The following is a 24388-nucleotide window of genomic DNA, read 5'->3' on the forward strand; positions in this document are numbered from 1 at the left end:
GGGTGGTGGGGGTGGTGGGGGTGGTGGTGCTATCAATGGGTATTTGTGTAGGTATTGCTCTTGTTTTTCTTGGTTGTGGAAAGAGGAGATGGAATACAGCTTTGGAGGTGTAATGGATAAGGACACTCCTGGCATATATTTGCTGTGAAGTAAATCAGAAAATATCCATCTATAATCCAATAGGGAAGAATAATTGAAGCAACCAAAGTAACAAACAGAAATGAGATTCAAAAGCCAGATGTACTAGAATACATTGAACTCTATACATGCCCTGCCCAGACCTGCCTCTATGCCTTGGCTCATATTCTTTCTTTCCTTCCATGTTCATGTACTAATATAATAACACCCACCCCCATTTGCCATTTGACTCCCAAATCCTTTTCTTCCTATAGGCAGAAGATTTAAAAACCCTATTGCTCTCTTAACTCTTAACCAAACTCTTGGTGTCAACAGGTTTTATCTCTCAGCTAGAGAAATTTGTTTATAAAACACATAATTCTTAAGAGAACTTGGATAGGAGACTTCTGAAGATTATAGAAATCCTAATGAGAGTATTGTGCTACTTATCCCAATTAATCTGTCTTTTGGCTTTTTGGAAGGATTGTTTAAGAGCAATTGCAGCTTTTGATGCTAGTAAACTACCATTTTGCCTCTTTCCTCTCTCCTGTCACTAGTTTTTTAGACTATTAATTAAGAATTAAAATGTTTTTTACTTTGAAAAAGGCAATGTGGGCTTTTAGCTACCTATGGTAGAGTAAATCATTGTCCTCACTACTTGAGTTTGCATTTTATTACTTAGATCACAGTGCTTTAATGCTTTCTTTAATTAAATGATAAACATTTGTCCATATCAAAGTAGAATAATCTTAAAATCAACTTATACTAGCAAATGTTTGTTGATTATTAGGTTCTGTGTTTGCTGTTAAAAAAACTTCTGTTGCATCAGAAACATTATTTTTGTTCCTGAAGCTTTTCTTTAGAAGGTTATGCCTTTATATGCTATTGTGATAGCCAAAATCTACTCCATGATTGACATATACTTTGCAATATCTATGATTTAAAAATACTAAAATTTTAAAATAAAATATAAAATATTTAAAATAAATATAATATAAAAATACTAAACATTTAAAAAATAAAAAATTTTATTATTTTTATTATTTTCAGATCTGCAAAAAGAACCCTCACAGATGTAGATTTAGGACTTAAAAAATGAAGTTAATAAACTTCTGAACAGTTAGAAAAAATTCATATTATTATTAACACATTATTTTTATCTATAGTTGGTTTTTATGAAATTTACTGCTTAAGTCCTCAGTCAGACTAATTTATTTTTGATCCCACATATCAATTTATAGATGGTCCTACCTATTTACAAATGCACTGATTTCTATAGATCGGCATTTAAATCTTCAAGCATTTTTAGAAGCCTGTGAGTTCAGGGGCTTTTATGAATGATTTTCTTGGAGGTATGTACTTGATTTATAGAAAACATGGGTCAATTTCTAGAAGTTGCACAGTATTTTAGATTAATCTAAGAAGAAATCTAAAGCTGTTAATTAACTGTGTCTGAGAAGTTCTATGAAAAATATTATTGGGTAGTATAGACATTTTAAAACTGTTGCTAAACTATGCTTGTTGAGTGGCATACTGCCAAATGGTAAATTAAGTTCAAAATGAACTTTTATTCCATATTTCAAAATCATCCAGTATTTTAAGCTCTTAAAAAATTCAGTTCTAGGTTTACTTTTAGCTGTCTTTCTGTAACTCTTAATTTCTTTTTAAAGAAACTTAATGTTTCCCTCATGTTGCTGTGTTGAGGAGAGATTTCATAATGTAAGATAAACATTTCAAGGTAGAATTGTGGTGTTTCGAATAACAAAGAAAAGTTTAACTTAAAAGAGTTCTTAAGTTTAGGTTTGTGAATTTTAATAATATATATTCTGATAACTATATTTCAATAAAATTGATTTCCTTTATACTTTGTAATTGTATGTTTCATTTTATGCATTTACAAATGTTTTTTAATTGAGGTCTGTACTTCTTAAGTGTTCTGACTCAAAGTTGGAAAAGATTTGGTCTTTTGATCTATATATTAATTGAATGGGATGATTTTTTTTATCAGAGTAGGTTTTTGGTTTTCTAAAGATCTGAATTGTTATCTTTTCCCAGATATTTCCTTTCTTCTTACTAGGCTTCAAATTCTTAGATTATTTTATTCTGCTTGACTAGAAGTATTTTACTCACTAACCATTCTTCTTTAGATCATATAAGAAACTTTGCAGCTTTAAAGTCATTAGCATTGAAACACATGATCATACTGTCCATTATATATTCATCTAATATTTTTGAGATATTAACCAAATATGTGACATGTAGTGATATCATTTTTTTCTTATGACATGTATAGTAATGGTCATGAATGAAAAAATCAATAGGATATTTGTTGTCTACTATTTATCATATTAAGAAATGACTCTTAATGCTACTTTTGGCATCATGAGTATCTATGATACAATTATGGTATTGGAGTTGTTTCTGATTATGTTAGTCTGAAAACATATTCCCCGATGTCATTACTCTGTTGTAGATTTCTATAAGTTCACACAAGCTTGTTCCCCATGCCTGAAATGCATTTCCTCTTTTCATTCTATATCTTTCTTTAGATACCTTCTTTTTCCTGAAGACCTCCCTGGCTAGTCCTGGCTGTTGGTAATCACAGAATCACACTAATCATAGGATGAAGTCATAGTTTTAGAGCTGTAATTGATGTGAAGGTCAAACCCCTTTTTTACAGATGAGTGAATTGAGACCCAGTGGAGTTGTAGTGATAGCTTGACCCAGATTAGACAGATTATAAATGATAAAAGCAGGACTTGAACTCAGTTATTCTGACTTTAAATCCAGTAAAAAAATTACACTTCTGTGCTTTATTACTTTATATTTACTAATTGTCTTGTTTCTTTCTAGTAGAATATAAATACCTTGAGAGCAGGGACTCTTTTGAGGGGAGGTCTTTGTAACCCCAACCTCTAGCATAATGCACATGGTAGGTCTGTTGAATTCTGGTATATATATATATTTTTAATCACTTCTCTCTCTTTTTTTTTCAGGTCCTCAATTGAATGCACAATTAGAAGGTTGGCTTTCACAAGTACAGTCCACAAAAAGACCTGCTAGAGCCATTATTGCCCCGTAAGTTTTAAGTGTACTTTTATGCACTGTAAGTTTGAAGAGTAAACTTATATAATTTCTTACATGTATCTTTTTTTGATAAAGCAAAACTATTTAGAAGCTGAATTATTCTTCATAAAGAACTTAACATTGGGAAGTGTGCCAAAGGAAAGTACAACCCATTATTTCTATGCTGCCACTTAATTTGAAAAACATGAGTTTGTTTTTTTAGTTGTAATGTTTTAAATATTTTAAATGATTTTCATTGTAGAGGAATGATCAAGACTTAAGCTCTACTTGAATGGATGTTATCTGTATTAAAAGAGAATGAATACTGTTAAAATTTTTAAATGCCTTTTATCTTAAGAAATATAATTGTCCTTATAGTGAAAAAATATGATACAAAGGAAGATGAAGCATATTCTGCAGTCTGCAAATGTGAAAATTGAGCCAAGTCAACATGAAATTATATTGTGGTTAACTGCTTATGAAAGAGTTGCCAGACTTATTTCCTTCTGTTGGCTAATTTTGAAATTTCATTAACATTCCATTTCTTGAAAAATGGAATTTTGAGAAAATATGCCTATGCATCTTTTTACGTGTATACAAATAAACATATATAAACATATCCATTTGTTGTTGTTCAGTTGTTTCAGTTGTGTCCGACTATTTATGACCCCGTTTGGGTTTTTCTTGGCAAAGATACTAAAAGTGGTTTGCCATTTTATTCTCCAGATCGTTTTTATAGCTGAGGAAACTTAAGGCAAACCAGTAAGTGACTTGCCTAGAGCCATACAAATAATAAAGGTCTGAGGCCAGACTTGAACTCAGGAAGAAGAGTGGTGCTTTATCCACTATCATACCTTACTATATTTTATATTGCTTGGTAATCTTGATATGTAAAGTTCTATTATATAATGGCATTATGCAAGAATTTAAGTTCCACAAGAACCATGACTATATTATTTAACCTATGTATATTCTCTAGCATCCTTTACCGTCAGTACCTTGCACACAGTCAACAAGCATTTATTAAGTGCCAACTATTTGCTAGGCCCTGTGCTTAGACAATCTCTGCTCTCAGGGAACTCACAGTTTTAACATGCAGACAACTATTTACATACAAGGAAAGACTTCTTGTAAGAGATAGGATTTTCCCCAAGACTTGAAGGAAACCAGGGAAAGTGAGAGGCTGAGATGAGGAGAGAGAGAATACCATACATAGAGGACATCCAGTGACAATGCCTATAGTCAGGAGATGGAGCATAGAGTGCTATGTTTGATAATTACCAAGGAGGCAAGTGACACTGAATCCTAGAATGCACGAAGGTAGAAAAGATGTAAGGCTGCTGGAAAAACAGGAAGGGAACAGGTTATGAACGACTTCAAATGCCAAACAATTTTTTATTTGACCTGGAAGGTGATAAGGAGCCATTGAAAGTTTATTGAAATTAAGGGAGTGTGGGGAGGGGAAGGTCATCTGTTCAGATATACAATTTATTATTTTTTTTACTAAAACATTCTAATTTATTACTTATTTATTTTTGATATTCTTTAAAAAAAAATTTGAGTTCCAAATATTCTCTTTCCCACCCACCTCCTCCCTCACCCACTGAGAAGGCAAGTATTATTATAGATCATGGAAAACATATTTCCATATTAGCCATTTTTTTAAAAGGAAGAAAAATAAAGACAGTGAGAAAATTATACTTCAGTTTGCATTCAGAATTCTTCAGTTCTCTCTGGAGGTGGATAGCATTTTTTTTTATCATGAGTCCTTTGGAATTGTATTGGATCATTGTATTACTCAGAGTAGCCAAGTCCTTTACAGTTGGTCATCATTAAAATATTGCTCTTACTGTGCACAATGATCTTCTCACTTCTCACTTCACTTTCCATCAGTTCATATGCCATGATTTTCTGAAACCACCCCCTTGTCATTTCACAATAGCACTCCATCAAAATCATGTGCCACAACTTATTTGGCTGATTCCCTAGTTGATGAGCATTCCTTTGATTTCCAATTCTTTGCCACCACAAAAAGTTACTCTATCAATATTTTTGAATATATAGATCCTTTTCCTATTTCTTTCATATCTCTGGAATACAGACTTCTTATTGGTATTTCAGATGGTATGTAGTTTTATAGTCCTTTGGATCTAGTTCCAAATTGTTCTCCACAATGGTTGGACCAATTCACTACTCCACTGGCAGTTCATTAGTTTATTTATTTTCTCCCATCCCCTCCAATAATTATCATTTCTGATGGATGTGAGGTGGACCTCAATTGTTTTAAAATGTATTTTTCTAATTAGAAGTTATTTAGAGCATTTTTTTAAGGACTAAAGATAGTTTTGATCTCTTCTTCTAAACACTTTATATCCTTTGATCATTTGTCAGTTGGTGAAGCCACAGTTTATTTGACAGCTGAGTGGAGAATGGACTCAAGTGGGGAGAGACTTGAAGCAAAGAGGCCAACCATAAAACTATTGCAATAGTCCAGACAGACATGAGATGATGAGGGCCCTGCACCAGAGTGGTGGCAGTGTCAGAGGAGAGATGTTGTGAAGGTAGGAGACACATGACTTGGCAACTGATTGGATGTAGGGGATGAGAGAGTCTGAGGAGTCAAAGATGCCATCTAGGTTGTGAGCCTTCATCTTTGAGAAGATGGTTGTATTCTTGACAGTAATAGAAAAATTAGGAAGAGGGAAGTAGTTGTTTGCTAAATGTGTACAGAATTAAAAAAAAAAAACAAAAGAAAACAAACTACTTCACATTCTGAGTACACAGGAAAAAAATTGGTTCTTGTAAAACTTGGAAAATCTTACAATGTATCAAGAGAACATATTTTATTATGGCTTTTAGAAGTAGCTCTTGGATTTCTGTTTCTATAGTATTTGAAGTAAAGCATAATAGGAGATGTATAATAACTACATTAAGTAACTTTTTAAAGAGAAAGTGCCAATACAATCTTTGTAATTGGAAAGTCTGTGTTTTCAGTTTGTTCTCTAAATTATATCTATAAAAGACTATGTATATTTAAATTAAGTTATAAGAACTTTCAGGAAAATGATATTTACTTAAAACTTTTTTGGGGTGTATATAATCCTGATTTATTTCCACCAAAGCATGAAGTGTGAAAATTATCTAGTTAAACTTAGTCTTTGCTGAAAAACAACATTTACTAGTACAGATAGGTAGCTTCAGGTCTCCTTATTGTGTCCCATATTCATTCTGACTCCTAATGCTAACGTGATCAAATATTTAGGCATTAGTAATTTGGTTCCCAGGTTTTTTTATAACATTTAATTTTTTTCTTCTCTTTGGGTGATTATTCTTTGGTTGGTCCAAATCAGAGGACAAGTGCATGGTTGCAGGGATTCTTTAGCTGACATCTTGGCCTCTTTTTTGCAGTGAAGTTTAAAACATTTTAAATCCAATTTGGGGGGAGTTTTGAACATTTTTATAGCTTTTTAAGGTATTTTGGACAGTGTCCCATTTTTGTGCTTAAGTGGTTCCTAGTCTACAAGTGATCAGTTTACTCTCTTAGGCCTGAGGAATACAAAGGCAAAAGTGAAAATGGCTCTCTGTCCTTAAGGAGAATTCTGACTTAACTAGTGGAGACCATTCCCAAAATCTCAACTTAAGATAGGCACCCAAACCAACCATCTCTCTTTCCCCCCCCTCAAATCCACTCCTTTGGACTTGTCCATTATCTTCCCAACCTCACTCATACTTTTCATATTTTTGTGTATTGTCTTCCTCCATTAGGTTGTAAGCTTCTTTCTAGTATTTGTATCCCCAGTGCTTATTTAGCACAATGCCTGATAATAGTAGTAGTTTAATAAATGTTTTATTTATTGATTGATTGATTGGCATAGTATAAAAATGATGCAACATATATACATAGTGATTTTTATGGAAAGGCACTAGATCTCTAAGTTGGGTAACTTGGATGGGAGAGATCAGGAAAAGTCCCATGTAGAACTTGTGCTTGAGGTGAGCCTTGAAGAATAAGGTTTCTGAGGAATGGAAGTGAAGGGAATAGCCATCTTTGTGGGGACAAAGATAGGAAGGTGAGATCACATCCCATGAGTGAGGAACAGCAAGGAAGGCCTGTTTAATTTATAGTAGGTTAATTTTGCCTTATGGTTTATCAGTCTCAAGTAGCATTGGTATAGGTAAATAATTCATACTATCATCCAATCCTATGCTATTCTTATGTGTGGCAGTATGCAAAGATATAAACACTCCTGGGCATAATGGAAGGTTATAAAGTTATGCCTTTTGTAAAAGAGAAAGAAGCTCCACTTAAATTATAGATAATTGTGGGATTAGGAGATGGAGTATTATGCGTATTCTAAAAAATTGTGTAGAACTTTGTATGGTACCTTATAAGTAGGTACTAAATGAATGTGTGTTGGTTTTGATTTTTTTCTTTATAGGAATTCTTTTCAGTATGCACTATAAGCTAAAAGTACAATAAAATGAGTACAAAGTGTGACATTAATTCTGCAAAAAGAGAACTTTAAAAATTATTTTATTTTAAAATATTTTTCTATGTTTACATGATTCATTTTCTTTCCCTCCACTCTTCCCTCCCCACTCCAAGAGTCAATAAGCAATTCTACTGGGTTGTACAAATGTTTTCACTTGATATATGTTTCCACATTATTCATTTTTACCATAGAGCTGAAACCCCAAATCATATATCCATATGAACAAGTGATAAGTCATAAGTTTTTCTTTTGCGTTTTTACTCCTATAGTTTTTTCTTTCAATGTAGATAGCATCCTTTCTCATAAGTCCTTCAGGAATGTCCTGGATTATTGTATTGCTACAAGTAGTAAAGTCCTTTACATTGGATTGTTCCACAATGTTTCACTTTTGGTGTACAATGTTCTCTTGGTTTTGCTCATTTTATTCTGCCTCAGTTCTTGGAGTCTTTCCAGTTCATATAGAAATCCTCCAGCACAATAGTATTCCATCACCATCAGCTACCACAGTTTGTTTAGCCATTCCCCAATCAAGGACATTCCATAATTTTCTAATTTTTTGCCACTACAAAGAGTGCAGTTATGAATATTTTTGTACAAACATTCTTTCATTATTATCTCTTTGGAGAAAAAGAGAACTTTTGATGTGATTTCTAACCAGATAGCAGGAATGGCTCTTGGAGCCAATTGGAGCCAGTGACCATTTGGAGACTAGGAGCTACATAAACACAGGAATGAGACATCACTCAAAGTGCCTAAAAAACCTACAAAAATGTTTAAAATTTCCTCTAACCTGGACTTAAAACATTTTAAACATCAAGAGGCTAATATGTAGGAGATCATATTTGAAGTAGAATTTAAAGGGTGTTATGATTGGACAAATTGAGAGACAGTTGAAAGAGACAGAGTGAAAGGCATGAACAAAAGATTAGGTAACATGGGTTATTCCTGTGTTTTAATGAATAGAAATTAGGATATTTTGGCCCAGAGCTTTGGATGCATGAAGGGGAATCAGAACATTATGGAGTAAAATTATGAAGGGCTTTAAATGTCAGGCAAAGCAATCTAGATCTTATTTAGAAAACAAGGAAGGTACCATTGAAGTGTTGTTTTTTTTTTTTTTTTAAATAGAGAAGTACTTTGTGTAATACGGATTAGAGTTATACTGTAGGAAGATTAATCTGATGATTGAAATGTTTTTGCAAGTATAAGATAGTTTCGTTGAAAAAAAGAAATGGATAATGGATAACCCTTGTACTTCATTGGTTTTCATGTAGGGTCAAGCTTCTTGAGGGAAGGAACTATTGAATTTCTGCCTTTAAATCTTTATTGCTTTGTGTGCATTGTAGGTGCTTAATAAATTCTTGTTGAAAGAATGAATAAAAACATTCCTACATACATCTGTTAGACTCTCTGTAGAGGAGTTTTGGAGAATATGGATAAGAATATCATGGGGTTAGATGTAGGTTACTTTCTCTACCTTTGGAGAGATCCTCATTAATTGAATGCTTTTGAAGTACAAAACTATGGGCTAATGCCTAGCTTTGATCTTGAACTTCAGAGATCACAAGCTCTAACCACAGGTGAAGATCAAAGGTAGAAGGTAGCAGCAGTGGGAGGTAATTATGACAGTAACTGACATATATATGTAATATATATATATATATGTATATATTTATATATACATATAAAATGCTTTAAGAGTTACCAAATGATTTATGTACATTGTATCAATTGGAGCCTCTACTAACCCTGTGAGATGAGTAATCCCCATTTTACATTTGAATAAATTTGAGGCTTAGAAAGCTTAAGTAATTTCATGGACCTACTAGTTCCAGAGCTGAGATTTGCTTTCAGGTCTTCCTGATTCAACTCCCATCTGTGCTACATCAGGTTATCTCTGGTAAAGTCTATATAAATGGAGGGCAAAAAATCGGTGTAATTATTATACCTTTAGTTTCAGTAAAAACTGATATAAGAATTATAGTTCTTTTCCCCCCCTTTTTTTTAAAAACCCTTAACTTCTGTGTATTGGCTAATAGGTGGAAGAGTGGTAAGGGTGGGCAATGGGAGTCAAGTGACTTGCCCAGGGTCACACAGCTGGGAAGTGTCTGAGGCCAGATTTGAACCTAGGACCTCCCGTCTTTAGGCCTGACTCTCAATCCACTGAGCTACCCAGCTGCCCAAGAATTGTAGTTCTTGAAGAAATAACTATTGGAATTGTAAAGAAAGAATGATCAGTATGTGCTGAAAATATATATAAATTTCTTATATTGAATGGAGTTTGCATTAATGACCTCAATCCTCAGTCTGATATTCTCTAATTCTTTATTTTCAGTAGCCAAATAATTTAAGACAAGTACATTTTTATAGTTCTAAAAATACAAAGTCTGTTCTTATTGCATGCTTGCATAAAAATACAATTATTTAGCTTTCTATTGGCTTAGGAGTAATACAGTTCTCCCATATCATAGTATACACACACGCGCGTGCATGCACACACACATTCTTTTACTATCCATGAACACACTATTTTTGTAAATATAAATTGTTTTATGATGGCAAATCTTCAGAAAGCTGTTTTAATGTTTATACTAAAACTTTATTAATCTTATTAGGAAGGTCTTCTTGAGGGTTTAAAAAAAAGTCTTTTTAAATTGAAGGATGTATGCTTTTTATGATAGATTTCCTGCAACTAACTTTTAGGTTGCTAATCTTGAAGTTTAAAAACATAATTCACCTAATTTCTCTTGGCCTCAATTTCCTTATCTTTAAAATGAGGACACTACTCACAATACTAGGGTATTGTGAGAGGGAAAGGTTTTGTAGACATTAAGTCACTTTAAGTAAGTTATTATATCTTTTGTAAACTTCTTTTACTCAGTTGCCTATTTTCCTAGTACGTTTAAAATAAGATTTGATTTCTAGAAATTTAATTTATATACATATTTTCTATAACAAATATAATTTAAAGTGGGGTAGAGAATGTTTAAATTACTCCCTTATTTTCAGCTTATATGTATAATATATAGTCTGACTTCTATTAAGCTTAGTTATTAAATATTTGGTATTATACAAGGTATTTTCTGGGAGAAATTCTTTATGAAAGTAGGATATTTTTGTTCTTTTTCTGCTATCTTATTTTTTGTACCTCTTACAATGCTATCTCAACTTTAATATTAATAATATTTGGAAAGGCCTATTAAAATGAAATATTATTCATAATCTAGTAGGGGTCTTTGTTGAAGCAAGAATTATATAGGCAGTGTATCCCTTCTACACTGTAAGGATTAGGGGTGCAGAGGTGATGAGGGTTTAAGGGCACCTCTGCTATCTGGAAAATCCATGTAAAATTTTTTTGTCCTCCCTTTGTACCAGGGAAATTTTATTTTGTACCAGGGAATTTAAATTTTTTTCTTTTTTCTTTTACGTGTTTATAGTGCCTTAGTATAAAATCTGGGTAAAGTATTTGGTCATAGGCTATATAGTTTCTAAACTTTTTTCTGTATTTTCTACAGCTTCCAAAAAACTGCAGTATTTAGAAACCATGATGGAGAAAGTTATGATGTGGAAGGGATACCTGTAATGTATAATCAATTTTTTGAGCCACAAGTTAAATTTCCATTACTATATAATTTTTCCATTACTATATAATCACATCTCATAATGGCAAGTAATTTTATAGATGCCTATTTTATTATAATTTGAAATTTGGCTTAGCACATAAGTCCCCACAGCTGAAAATAGCAATTCCATCTTACTTACTCTCCAGGCTTTGGGCTGCCTCTTAATTGGTTCTTAGCAGAACTTAGTTTTAAGCAGAAAGCTGCCTCAGGCTTGGGCATAAGCTTTTGGTCTTACTCTTGAGTTTGATCAGATCAGGGACTGCTCAAATTGTTGCCTCAGGCTTAGGGGTAAGTTTTTGGACTCAGTGTGTGTACTTGATCTAATGGGCCACACAGTTGATTGTCCTGTCCTAGAGCTCTGCTCTGAGCTTTTGGCAAAAAGATCCAGACCCACTTTGAGTCTACCAACTACCCCAAACTGGCATCTATATCCTCACCATAGGCCCAGACTGGTACTCCTGGCTTTGCTCTGGGCCTATACAGAGCAGCCCACTTCAGCAGAGACTGCCCTGGACTGGGATTCTGGATTTCATCACAGGTTTGAATTCCAAGGGATATGGGTAGGTTGGACCTCTATTTTGCCCAGGTAGGGTCTCAGGATCTGAATGTTGGCTTGGGCATAGGTTCTGAATGTGGAACAGTGATGTGGAGTTGGGGTGTGTGGTTTGCTTTTGGCTGGCTCTTCACTCCTTGCTTTAGTTTTCTGGTGACTGTGCTCCCCTCTTACCCAGTGCTCCTGATGTTTTCTGCCTAACTTTTCGGTTTTTCTTTTCTTAAAAGTTGTTTCACTCTATCTCCTTTTTGGTTCTTTCACTCTTGTATTTGTTTTGTGGTGTTATTTTAATATTGGTTGGAGAGGGTTCTCTTGGTGACTCTGAGCTTCTTTGCTTTATTCTGCCATCTTGGCTTCACCCCAGAATTCCCTTTAGATCAGTATACTTTTAATAGAGACAACAGAAAAACTACAACTACCATATTCCTATTTTGCTTCTCTCTTCTTCATTAAGAAGAATAATTTTCAAACTGTAAAGGGTAGAATGTTAAAAAAAATTAACCAGATTTTATTTTTTTCTATTGTCAAGCATTTTTTCCTCCTACCTTTTGCATTCCCCTTCACCTCGGGAGAGGCAGGGAAAGAAGAAAAATAAAACCTGTGTAACATATTTGTAGTCAAGCAAAACAAATTTCCCATGTTGTCCATCTTATAAATTCTTCATCACCTCTGTTAAGATATGGATAGCACATTCTTCATGATTCATTGTTGGCCACTGAATTGAAGAAGAAATGTTGTTAAGAGGGAATCGATAGGTGAGTAGTTGGTAAGTGAGAATAAGGTAGCAAGAGAGAATCTGATTTTTTGAGCTCAAGATTTTTGTATCATAAGAATTCTAACTTGGAGTAATAAAAAGACTTAAGAGATAAGATCACTGACCAAACCATTATTAAGGAATTATGGAGAAAGGAAAAGTTCCTAAGAGTTAGAGATGGGTTAATTTTCCCTAAGAGGGATGGAGGAAAAAAAATGCATGTGTCAGAAGTTATAAATCAACGGGTCTCATTTTGATTCCTAACAATAATTTTGACTAGGTTATTACTTGGATGATTGGTGAGTGCTTAGAAAAAGGGTTTAAGAGAGCATCAAAAGTTGCCTACTGCTGCTTTAAAAATATTCAGAAATATGAACTTTAACATTTGAATATATGAAGATAGAAGATGATTGTATGTTAAACTTTGAATCTATTATATATAGGTTTTTAAAAAAGAGTATGTTAAATTTGACACAGTGATACCAACATGGTGGCCTTTTCCGAATTTACTTCTGTGCAGTTTATATTGCATTGATCTTTCCTTTCTTATTTTTTTGCATTACTGTCACTTTTCACCCATTTCTTTATTCCAAGTTTTGTAACAAGTAAGTATAGCAAGCAAAACAATTTCTTGCATTAGATGTGTCTGAAGAATCTGTCTGAATGGCACATCACTTTGGTACAGGCACTTTTCTGCCATGCTTCATTATTAGTCATGATTGGTCATTGAATTGATCAGAATTCTTCAGTTTTTCCAAGATGTTTTCCTTTACATTGTAATCATTATATAAATTGTTTTTTTGCTTCTGATCATTTTACTGTGCATCAGGTCATGTAAGTTTTCCCAGTCATCTGTATCAGTCCCTTTCTTTATTTCTTATAGCACAGTAATACTCAGTTATTTCATATGCCATATTATGTTCAACCATTCCTTAGTTGATGGATCTCCATTTTGTTTCCAGTTCTTTTCTCAACAAAAAAAGTGTTGTTAGGAATATTTTGTACATATAGATTCTTCCCTTTCACTTCTGGCTTTAAGGCTAATAGTGGCATCTTTGTGTCATGTAGATTTAGTAACTTTTGGGTTATACTTTGCAACTTATTTCCAGAGTGGTTAGGCCACTTCACAGTCTCACTTAGTTAATGAGTATTTATTAAATGCTGACTTATGTTCCAGTTACTGTGCATTATTGTGCCTATCTTCTTATATCTCCTCCAACAGTTGCTATCTTCATTTCTTTGATCATCTTTGCCAGTCTGATGATGTGTGTTTTGGAATTATTTTATTTTGCATTTCTCTTGTTGATCATTCTGATCATTTTTTCCTTATTGGGTTGTTAAGAGATTTATCATTTATTTTTTGAAAACTGACTCTTAATATCTTTTGATATAATTCTTCTGCTTCTTTAGTCTTTCCTTGAGTGTGAGACCATTAAATGTACTTGCAAAATTGGACAGTGGCTCTTCGGAGACTCCTTCAGGGAAAGTGGGAGTGCCTGACTAATCTCTTAGAGCCAGCTGTGTACTAATTCTGCATCAATCTTCAACATAGCCTCTTCTTTCCATTGTTATTCTTTTTTGCTTGACCTAGTATGCCTTTTGTCTGCTTGTTTTGAATGAATTTCTCACACATCTGGAACATGTGGCTCTGTCCTCTAGCCAAAAAATCACTCTCCAAAAAATTAACTTTTTTTTCTTATAACTAATCTTATACTTGCCATTTCTCATTGAGCCAATTTTGGTTGTGACCTGATCTGACTTCTTTCCTAAGGAAGTGTTAAGTTGTATTACTGGAGACACTAATCATTTTGGGTCCTTTTGGGAATAAAAGAGCCTGCATGGATTCACTAGGAACAAGTCATGGCTACACTTTATATTTCGCCCTCCGCCTTTTTTGGAGAGAGAGAGTGGTGGAACAGGAAATTTGAAAAACTTCTTGGGCAGCTAAGTGGCATAATGGATAGAATGTCTTAGACACTTTTTAGCTGTGTGACTCTGAGCAAGTCACTTAACCCCCTTTGTCTAGCCCTTACTCTTTTGTCTTAAGAGTTGTTCTGAGACAGAAAGTAAGACTTTATTACTTTTTTTAAAAAGAAGAAAACTTCTAATATCTTTATGAACAAACCCAATATCAGTGAGATGATTATTGCTTTTCTCTTAGAGATTTGGGAATCATGGCTATGGGAAAATCCAGTCTATTAGAAGTTTTTCTGGGAGTTGATGCTCATTCAGAATCCAAGACCACACTCCCCTTCAAATCCTTTAGGGTTCCCCAACTGCCCCGCCTCAGGATTTTAAATGACCTTTGGCCTCTGTCACTGTTCTCCTGCCTTCATGGCTTCCCTGCGTAAATTCCATTCTTCAATGCTTAAGTTTGGTGAAGCCCTCCTACTTTTCAAAAAATTGTAGATTTTATTATCACCAGGATTTTCATGTGTATCCCTACCTCATGCTCCCACAACCTGTTTGTTTATTTTTCGTTGAAGATTTTAATAATTTTACTTTCTTTCCCTCAGTTGTTAAGCTGCTATTTAGCCAAACAATTGCTGTATTGAATTAGCTCTTTATATGGATTCTTGACATATAATGCACATAGTTAGAGCTAAGCTTGGTGAAATGGGGGAGACAAGTTAAAATTTCCAAATGTAGTATACTAGCCAATAGAAAATAAAAAATAAATTTTTAAAAGGCTCTTTTTGAAGGAGATCATTCAAAGGTTGAGAATGAGGCAACACTGACTAACCAACAGTAGCTTTTGAAAATTTAGGACTTTGTCTTCTGTTTCCTTTGTAATTCCTGAAAATGCTAATATAGTTTGGTATTCATTAAATGCTGTTGACACAATAAAGATTGAGCAATGTTCATCTCCTTCATTTCCAGTAAGTTATGTAAGCAAGGAGCAAGAAGATTAAATTGATTTTCAGGCAGGATGAATTTTTTTTTAAAACCCTTACCTTCTGCCTTAGAAGCAAGGTAGAAGAGTGGTAAGGGCTAGGCAGTGGGGGTTAAGTGACTTGCCCAGGGTCCCATAGCTAAGAAGTGTCTGGGGCTAGTTTTGAACCCAGGACTTCCTGTCTCTAGGCCTGGCTCTCAATCCAATGAACCACTTAACTGCACCCTGAATATATTTTTAAGGTAAAGAGACAGGATAGAAAAACTATTTCTACAAGTGGAATGTTGAGTTATATGTTTTTGCCTCCTTTGAAATGTTTAGATTCCTTCACAGTTTCATAAACTTTCAATGGATTAATTTTGACATTATTGAGATGATGATACTTTGTACCTCAAAAAGCATACAATGATTTAAAGTATTTAAATGGATCTGTAATTACATTGATTAGAGAATTTCCTCCAATGATCCAGATTGCAACCCAGCTATGCTTGTCTGTCCTGTTTGATTTTTGTCCATTTCCTCTGAAAAATTCATCACAGGAGGTCCAGTTAACATGGTGGAGGACATTGCAAGGATTTCAGTAGAGCACTCTGGCTGTCCACTTGTCATTGCTGGCATTGATTACATGATGGACACATCTTCTCTTTCTATCATTTCTTGATGATATTCTTTACTCCTGTTCTTCAGAGTTTCTCATTAACTCTTTGTTGCAGCCTACTTATGTATATACTGTCTGTCTTTTCATTGAAGCAGTACTGTTCCATGTCTTGCTGTCATATTACCACTATGGTAAAATACCAGTATTGAAAAGATGGGACATTTACTTTTACATGGGCCATAGAAGAGGGTGGCAGTTTCTAAGCAAATGAGGATACTTATTTTTTTAATGTGGGGCCAAACAGTTTGTCTATTTTTATTATATGTCCACATATACACACACACACCTGCAATTAGACAGGCTTTATAGGATGTCCATTTAAGTGCACTAAAAAAAATTAACCCATATCTTCTGTCTTAGAATCAATACTATGAATTGGTTTTAGGCTCAAGAGCAGTAAGAGCTAGGCATTGGGGGTTAAGTGATCACATAGCTAGCCAAAAGGCATTTTGAAATAGATACTCCATCTACTTGTTTTTTCCCACGTGGATGGACACGTCAAAAAATTTTGGATAATAACACATTTCTTCCAGGAGGTTTTACAGTGTCCTAGATCCTGATGCACTTAACACAATATCATATATAAATAGGACCACTTTGAGGACCTCACCATTCCCTGGTAAACCTTCTTCAACCTGTACTAAGTGTTAATTCTCTTCCATCATAGAGAGGATCAGAGATGATATTGTGTAGCAGGTGAACTGAGCCTTGGAGAAGAGATTTGTCCTTTGAAATTAATTATTTAATTGTAAATGGTTATAAGTAAGTTTAGGTGGTTGTATTTGATGTTCAGTATCAGTTTTTCTTAGGGATTAGAACTGGACTTGTGATTTAATTTGTACAGGGAAGTCCAAGATGAAGAAATTCCTTCTACCACTACAAGGTAGCAGCAGATAGAAGCCTGGGTCTGGTGTCAGAAACACTTGAGTTCAAATCCAGCCCCCAACACTTACAAGGTGTGTGACTCTGGGCATATCATTTAGCTTCTTTTTGCTTCAGTTTCCTTAACTATAAAATAAGGATAACAATAGTACCTTTCTTCTATGGATTTTGTGAAGTTCAAATGAAATAATATTTGAAAAATACTTAGCTGAGTGCCTGACATGTAAAAAGATACTATAACAATAAAAGAGCCAGTAATGGATGTTGGTGGAAGGGAGAGAGAGAAAGAGGGTCTGTGTGGTGACTCTCCTTCAGCATTCTTCTAGGAATGAATATACACTGGGAGACTTTAAGGGGGTGTCACCCCAAAACTGGGTGACCTAGATGGTCATGCCACCCCACAAGAGTTGGGGACAAGGCTTCCCTACAAGAGAAGGTAGGTGGTACCCCAATCTGATCCTGAATAAGGATGGGGTCCACTCAAACATCCCCTGAGGGTGGTTAGTTTCACAGTGGGTGGTCTGGCTCAAAGATGAAGGCAACCAGACCAAGCTGTGGTTCCCCTCTCCCTTGTTGTCTCTCAGGCATACTGGAATGCTATCTGACTGTTAAATGGCTTTTATTATTCACAAATCAGGGATTGAGGAAAAGAGTGAAGGGCAGAGGGATTTTGGGGTGCTGTCTTTGCTATTCCTATGGGGTCTGTTACTTAGGTAGGAACCCTAATGGTTCCAACTCCTAAGCTTCCCCCCCCTTCCCTTCTATTTCTTTTTTCCATTTTCTATTTCTATCCTTTCCTATAATTGTAAGCTTTGACTGAAAAGGGTTTCTCAGTAAGGATGGGTAATGGGTGAGGGAGACTAAGAGATTGCTCCCAATAGAGTCCAAAATCTTAGCTGACTAGATGGTTGTAGCCTTGAAGGATGAGTAGTGTTGAAATGGCTCTTGTCAGGGAATCATGGTTTCAATTTCTAAGAGAAAGATCTTTAGCAAGGCCTCTGGACTAATCAGAGCTGGGTTTTCTCCCTCTTCACTCCTCCCAGCCCTTAGCCCGAAGACCACTCCTCCTTCTTCCTCCTGGGAGAAATTCTTAGAATCCTCTGCTGGTCTCAACTGTCAGCAACTGACTTCACCTTTCGTTCCATCTCCTTTGCATAAAATCCCATCCTTATAATACTTATTCCCTCACTGCTTCCCTCTATTAACAGCAGACCTTCTCTTCAATTTACCTTCAAAGAGCTGCTTGGAACCCTGAGAGATAATGTTCCAATGGTCATGGATCCTAGTGTATTATGATCCTTGAGGGACTTGATGGAAATGATGTAATTTGTTAAGAAGAGTAAAGCAAAAACCCCTAGATGGTAGAGGAGCTTTAAACTTTCCTTTGGTTTTAACAGGAAGTCAGATAATTCAACTTCTTATATAATCCCCTCAACCAATCACAATATGGTTCTTCAGGAAGACTAGCCTCCTGGTATCAATTGATGTTTAACTGATGTTAACTAAATCAATATTACTAGAATATCAATGATCAGTAACACATCTGACTATTAATATTGATGATGGTACTTAATCTCAACCTCAGAGAGTAAAGCTGGATCCTACTCTATCCCTTCAAGTTTCCTAAAACTCCTTTGAAACTGTCTTGTTGCCAGGCCAACCAACAAAGGTCAGTAACTGGTTTGAGTTTTATAAACAAAGATTTAACTTGAAGTAATCAAATAACAAGGGGACCTGAGAGAAGGGAAGAGGGTTTTAGGAATCCCTGAATGAAGTCTAAGCTTAACTCAAAGTATATCATCTAACAGCTTCAGAATGTTGATAGCTGAGCTGGCCCAGAAAGGCTCACTGGTCTTATTTGATAGGCCTGCTTTAGTGGACACTTCTTGCCTATAGGCAAATTATATTGGAGCTTGATTGAAGATATTTAGATGGACAAATATTCTGTAATAATTTGATGGATGTTGTAATTGACCCTAAAGTTCAGAAGTAATCCTGTAACTTTCAGATATGCTGGTTGATACTTGGCTAGACCAGTAAATTTTGGAGAGAAAGGTTTGACCCCAACCACCCTGGATCCCTGGCTTCAAAATGAGTCCCTCGGTCCAGTCTCTCCCTCCTTTATATAGTGCACAGGCCAACCGATGATAGGTCTCATGCATGGCATCAGGAATCTCCCAAGATTCCAAGTGTCCAACTGGAAACACTGCCCAAAGGCATGGCTCCTTGCAAATTCTTGCAAGACTTAACTTACAAGTGCCAGGGATCAGAATTGAACCCAGATTTTCCTGGTTATGAGACTGTCTCTATCCAGACTATGCTGGCATGTCATAACAGAATGGATATAAAACTGGCCTCAGATTGAAGAGTATGTGGGTTCAAGTTCTCAATAAAACATCTAATTAAAAAAAATTTTTTTAAAAGGAAAGGAGAATTCTGAGAGGCAAGGAAGATGAAGGAGGACATGCCAGATATTTTTAGACAGTTTGTACAAAAGTATGGAAGTAGAAAACAGCATATGGAGTTAGGTAGCCATTGGTCATTTAGTTTGATTGTGACACTGAGTATGTAAATGAAAGTAGTCTAAAATTGGGTTGGAAAGGGAAAGTTACAAATCTTAATGTGGAGAACCTTAAAAATATCAAGCAACAAACTTTGCCTTTTATCTTGCAATCAATAAGGATCCTCTTAAGATTTTTGAACATATACCGTGTATTAGTTAGACCTGTGTATTATATTAGGAGGACTGTTTCTGTAGGAGTTTGGATAATGGATTGGAGATAGGAGTCAGGAATAATAGGAAGTTATTAAAATAGTTTAGGCAAGAGGGCCTGGACTATAGGGTAGTGGGAAGTGTAGTAGAGTTTATATACTGGCAGCAGAGTGGAGGGAGGGACTAATGAAAGAGAAATGTCAAAGTTAATTGAACTTTTTGAGCCTAGGTCACTTGGTTTCTGACTTTACCATCTATGTTTATTATTATTGAAATGGATGATGATGATGATGATTATTGAAATGGATATGGCTTGTTTCACATGAGAGAGTGTGTGTGTGTGTGTGTTCCTAGTGGGAAATTATAGACAAAGTTAAGTACACTGATTGCTATTAATATCGAGTTTATTTTCTCTTGCCCTTTAGGGAAAACCAGAGAGAATTTTCTTACCTTTGTAGCCCCTGGCCAAATCTTAGTTCTTTGTAATTGGACAGAATTTTCACAGATCACAGAAAACTGGAGTTCATATAATTCATCCTTCCTAACTTTAGACAAGCATATTGACGAATTGAAATATATATAGAAGATCAGGATGGAAGGGCACTGTATATCCTTCCATACTTATTCTAGAAAAGAGAAGGCTTAGAAGATGGCATTTTTATAACTAGCTTCAAGGTGTCTTCTTGAAATCTTGCCCCTTGATTGAGGGAGTAGACTTCTTTCTTGATCAGAAAGGCAGAAATAGGAATGGCAGGTAGAAGTTGCAAAAAAGATAGATTTAGGCTTTATGTAAAGAAAGTTTCCTAGCAATTACAGCTGTCTAAAATTAAAATAATATGCCTTTGGAAATAGAAGCTATTCCATCATTAGACCTCTTCAAGCAGAGACTGAATGATTTATCTTCATTCGTGAGTTGAATTAGATGAATATCCTAGGTTCATCTAGATCTCTTGATTGTGAAACCGAGGCCTGAAGCTCCATGATAAGGTAGAAACAAAGCCATGACTAGAGCCTCCTTTCTAGCCCAGTGCTATTATCACTATTAATTTATTTTCTCTTTTGAAGCTGTTGGAATTGGGTTTTTTTTGCAAATCATTTTTATACCTTTAGTTGAAATGTTATGTCGATAGACTTTTAATTATTATTTCTTATTTTAATTTTCACATAGACTGCCCTTATATTTCTTGCCTTTCTAATGGCATTTTATTTATTCTTTGTTAGTGGATATACTGTGACACTCCTGTTTTTTCATTAGATTTTTTATGGTTGGTCTGAAGTGCCAAGAGAGGTAGAGGGATCTATCTTGTTTTTAATGTATGTAGAACAAATATTTCTTCACTACATTTGACTCTCCTTTCTTAGATGTACTAATCAATTTTTCTTTTCTCAAATTTGTCCTTGAAAATCCTTCAATAGAATGTAAAAGACTATTTCAGTGACTAAGATTAGAACTTAGATAGCTATGAGTTTTAATTTTAGTTTTATTCTGTGTGTGTGTGTGTGTGTGTGTGTGTGTGTGTGTGTGTGTGTGTGTTTTAAGGAGTGATGATTTTTTTTACCCACATTTATAATGTTATTACTTTGATATTTATTAAATACTAATAGCAGTATTTTTTACATTTGCATTCTAATTTTAACTTTAAAAAATTGGATGTAGATATGAAGTTTGGACCTTACCATCCTTTTCAACTCTAAGTTCTCTGATTCTGTGTTTTCATGATATGGTTGTCAAATAATGAAACAATTATTACAAATAAACATCCCAGAAATTATGCCTCCAACTAAGAGATTCCCTGCAATATAGGCTTTTTGGAGGAATTCCAGCATTAATCCAACAGTACTGTTATTGCTAAAAACACTTGTTTTTCCTAGTATAAAGGCATAAACAAATCGGTCCATTGCTAGGAAGCCTTCAGTGGCTTCCCAGTTATTCAGTAAGTTACTTCATCTACATTTATTGCTCTCCTTAATTTACCCTACTTAATCCACACTACTTTTCCTGTATCACATTACATTTACTCACATACTCTGTAGTTTAGCCAAACTAGATTTTTTTTTGCCGTATCTATTGTTTTTCGCTGTTTAATGTTCATCCTTCCTTCTTGTTCTCTTTCCCCTTCTTCATGTATTGAAATCTAACCGTTATTAATGTCCTCTCTCAAAGGCTGTTACTTCCTTTAAGCCTTATTTGATTACTTAAGCTGAAAGTGATTTTTTTTCTGTGATCTGATCTTAAAGTTTTTTATGAAAATATGTGGATATATACAGATAGATAGTATAAAGAATCTACTTGACTTTTTTCCCATCTATTTGTTCTCTTAGGGACCAAGAGTATTGGAAACAATTTAGCTCATGTTTGTTTGGTTCCTTTAAGGTGCATGGCCCTATCTAGGCCCTGAGAATATAAAACCAAAAAAAAAAGAAAGACCCTGACCATAATGAGCTTAAATTTTAATTTGAAAGGTGCAGTATATATGTAGATAAGTTAATATCAAATATATATGAAGTAATAAAAAAGTACTCTTTCCAATGAGAGATCATTACCAATTGTGGAGAAAATTGAGGAAGACCTCATCTAAAAGGTGGCATCCAGACTGCTCTTTCAAGGAAGCTAGGGGTCCCAAGAGGAGGGAATCAGGGAAATGGAAGTTGATATGAAATTCTAATGTATAAAAAAGTAATGGGGCATTTCTAATCCAAGGGATAGGAGAAGTGTTTAAAAAAAAACACTATGAGGGCCACTGGCTCAATGAGCTGGGCCTGACTAGCTGGCTCTAGATTCTCAGGTAGTAGGAGAATCTAAGGCTGAGTGATGGATAGGGTTGCCTGCGTGATGTTAAAAAGAAACGAAAAGGGGCAGCTGGGTAGCTCAATGGATTGAGAGCCAGGCCTAGAGACGGGAGGTCCTAGGTTCAAATCTGGCCTCAGACACTTCCCAGCTGTGTGACCCTGGGCAAGTCACTTGACCCCCATTGCCTACCCTTACCACTCTTCCACCTATAAGTCAATACACAGAAGTTAAGGGTTTAAAATTAAAAAAAAAAAAAAAGAAATGAAAAATGACATATATCTTTGTATATCTACTATCTCCCTATAGATCTTCCTTCTAAATATTAGAGGATGGATGGTATATAGATCCTAGAGATAGTATGAATGAAGGAGGGATCAGGTGACCAAGGCCTAAGCCAGCTATAGTTGGTGAGGGAGGAACACCCACTTGTCTCACAATCACTTACACTTGCACTATGGATGTAATCTATCCCTCTTCTCCCTCACAGGCTAAACCTTTCAGTTGGTTAAACCTTTCAGTTGCTTCCTTCTAATAGTTGCCCAGGTTGGGACCCCTGAGAGGTTAGGTGGATGGTTAACCTCACTAGGCCCAACCTGAGGTTGGATTAATTGTAATTAGGCTATTGATTGGCTATTGGAAATGTTGTTATTTGACCATGTATTGATTCTCCCCTTCCCAAGGGCTGTAATAGAATAACTGCTCAGGAAAGGTACTTGTTGGTAAATCACTGTATTAATGGGGAAAGGAAACCAATGTAATAAGTTTGAGGATTTGGGAACCCTATTGCTATTATTTGGCTACTAAGCTAGTTGTTGATCAGGGCTGGAGATTGCTGGGCTGGTAGAGGCTGGAGGTCTTCACCCTCTCACTAACTCTGACCTGACCTGGCCACAGCCAAGCCAGAGATTAGGGAAGGCTATTGATGTTGATGTTGATAGATGATCTATATATTCTCTCAGCTCAACTATCAATGGTGTTGATTGATCACTAGCTCTTTCTCAGTCAGGTACAGGTTACAGGTTCAGGCCTTACCCTTTTCCACCCTTCACCTCCCTCTGTCCCAGTTCTTTGCTCAAATCTCAGCTCTGAGTTCTGAGACCCTCAACTGTTGTTCCTAGGGGGTATTTATAGGGTGGGGCCAACTGACTTTTGTCCCTGGCTCACAGCATCCATATGGGAACATTCCAAATTCTCAACTGCTATCCCTGTCAGTCAAGGTGGCATCCATATTATCCCAGATAATGATATTAATAGTGATCACCAAGATGTGCTGATAGCCACCAGGGCTTATGGGTGTTCAGCTTAGCCAAGCCCTTGCCTCTTAACAGTGTCCAAGCCAAGTATTGGGTGAGGGGCTGTATGTATGTTCCACAGCTCCTCTAACTCCCTGACTTGGGGTTGGTTTTGATGATAAGGTTGGTTATGGGCTGGTTTTTGTTGTGCTAAATGGATAAAGCTGATTTTTCTGACTGTGATTTGATAAATCTCTTTCCCTATAGCTGTAGATATTTACTAGCCAGGGAAGGAATGCCAATCTTCACTTGGATTAAGTTGTAACAAGGTTTATTGCTTAACTCAAAGGGGGTAAGATCAGGACAAAGAAAGAGGTATTGGGAAATGCTATATTAAGTCTATGGAACTAAGGTAGTTTGTATCTAAGAGCAGCAGGTTGATATTGGCTGGAGACTCTTCCCCTTTCACAGTTCCTGGTCCAGCCTGGCGGTGGCCTGAACCAAAAAAAGGGAGGGATAGCTGTGCTGTTCTTGTCTCTGAGCTCAATATAGTAGCAAGGTGAATCCATTGTTAACTATCAAATTAGGGATCAGGGAGGGGGAAACTTGTCCT

At 35.5% G+C, this 24388-nt stretch overlaps 1 protein-coding gene across 3 annotated transcripts in view; it reads left to right on the forward strand.

Annotated features, from left to right (window-relative positions):
- MEMO1 (mediator of cell motility 1) overlaps positions 1–24388 on the forward strand; it is a 130310-nt gene that overhangs the window by 30769 nt on the left and 75153 nt on the right. For all 3 annotated transcript variants that reach the window (XM_044663699.1, XM_044663697.1, XM_044663698.1), the window contains exon 2: positions 3114–3195. In XM_044663699.1, coding sequence (XP_044519634.1) covers positions 3114–3195 — 82 coding nt within the window. The remainder of the gene's footprint in view (positions 1–3113; positions 3196–24388) is intronic.

This window comes from Gracilinanus agilis, chromosome 2, assembly GCF_016433145.1.
Source record: "Gracilinanus agilis isolate LMUSP501 chromosome 2, AgileGrace, whole genome shotgun sequence".
Lineage (NCBI taxonomy): Eukaryota > Metazoa > Chordata > Mammalia > Didelphimorphia > Didelphidae > Gracilinanus > Gracilinanus agilis.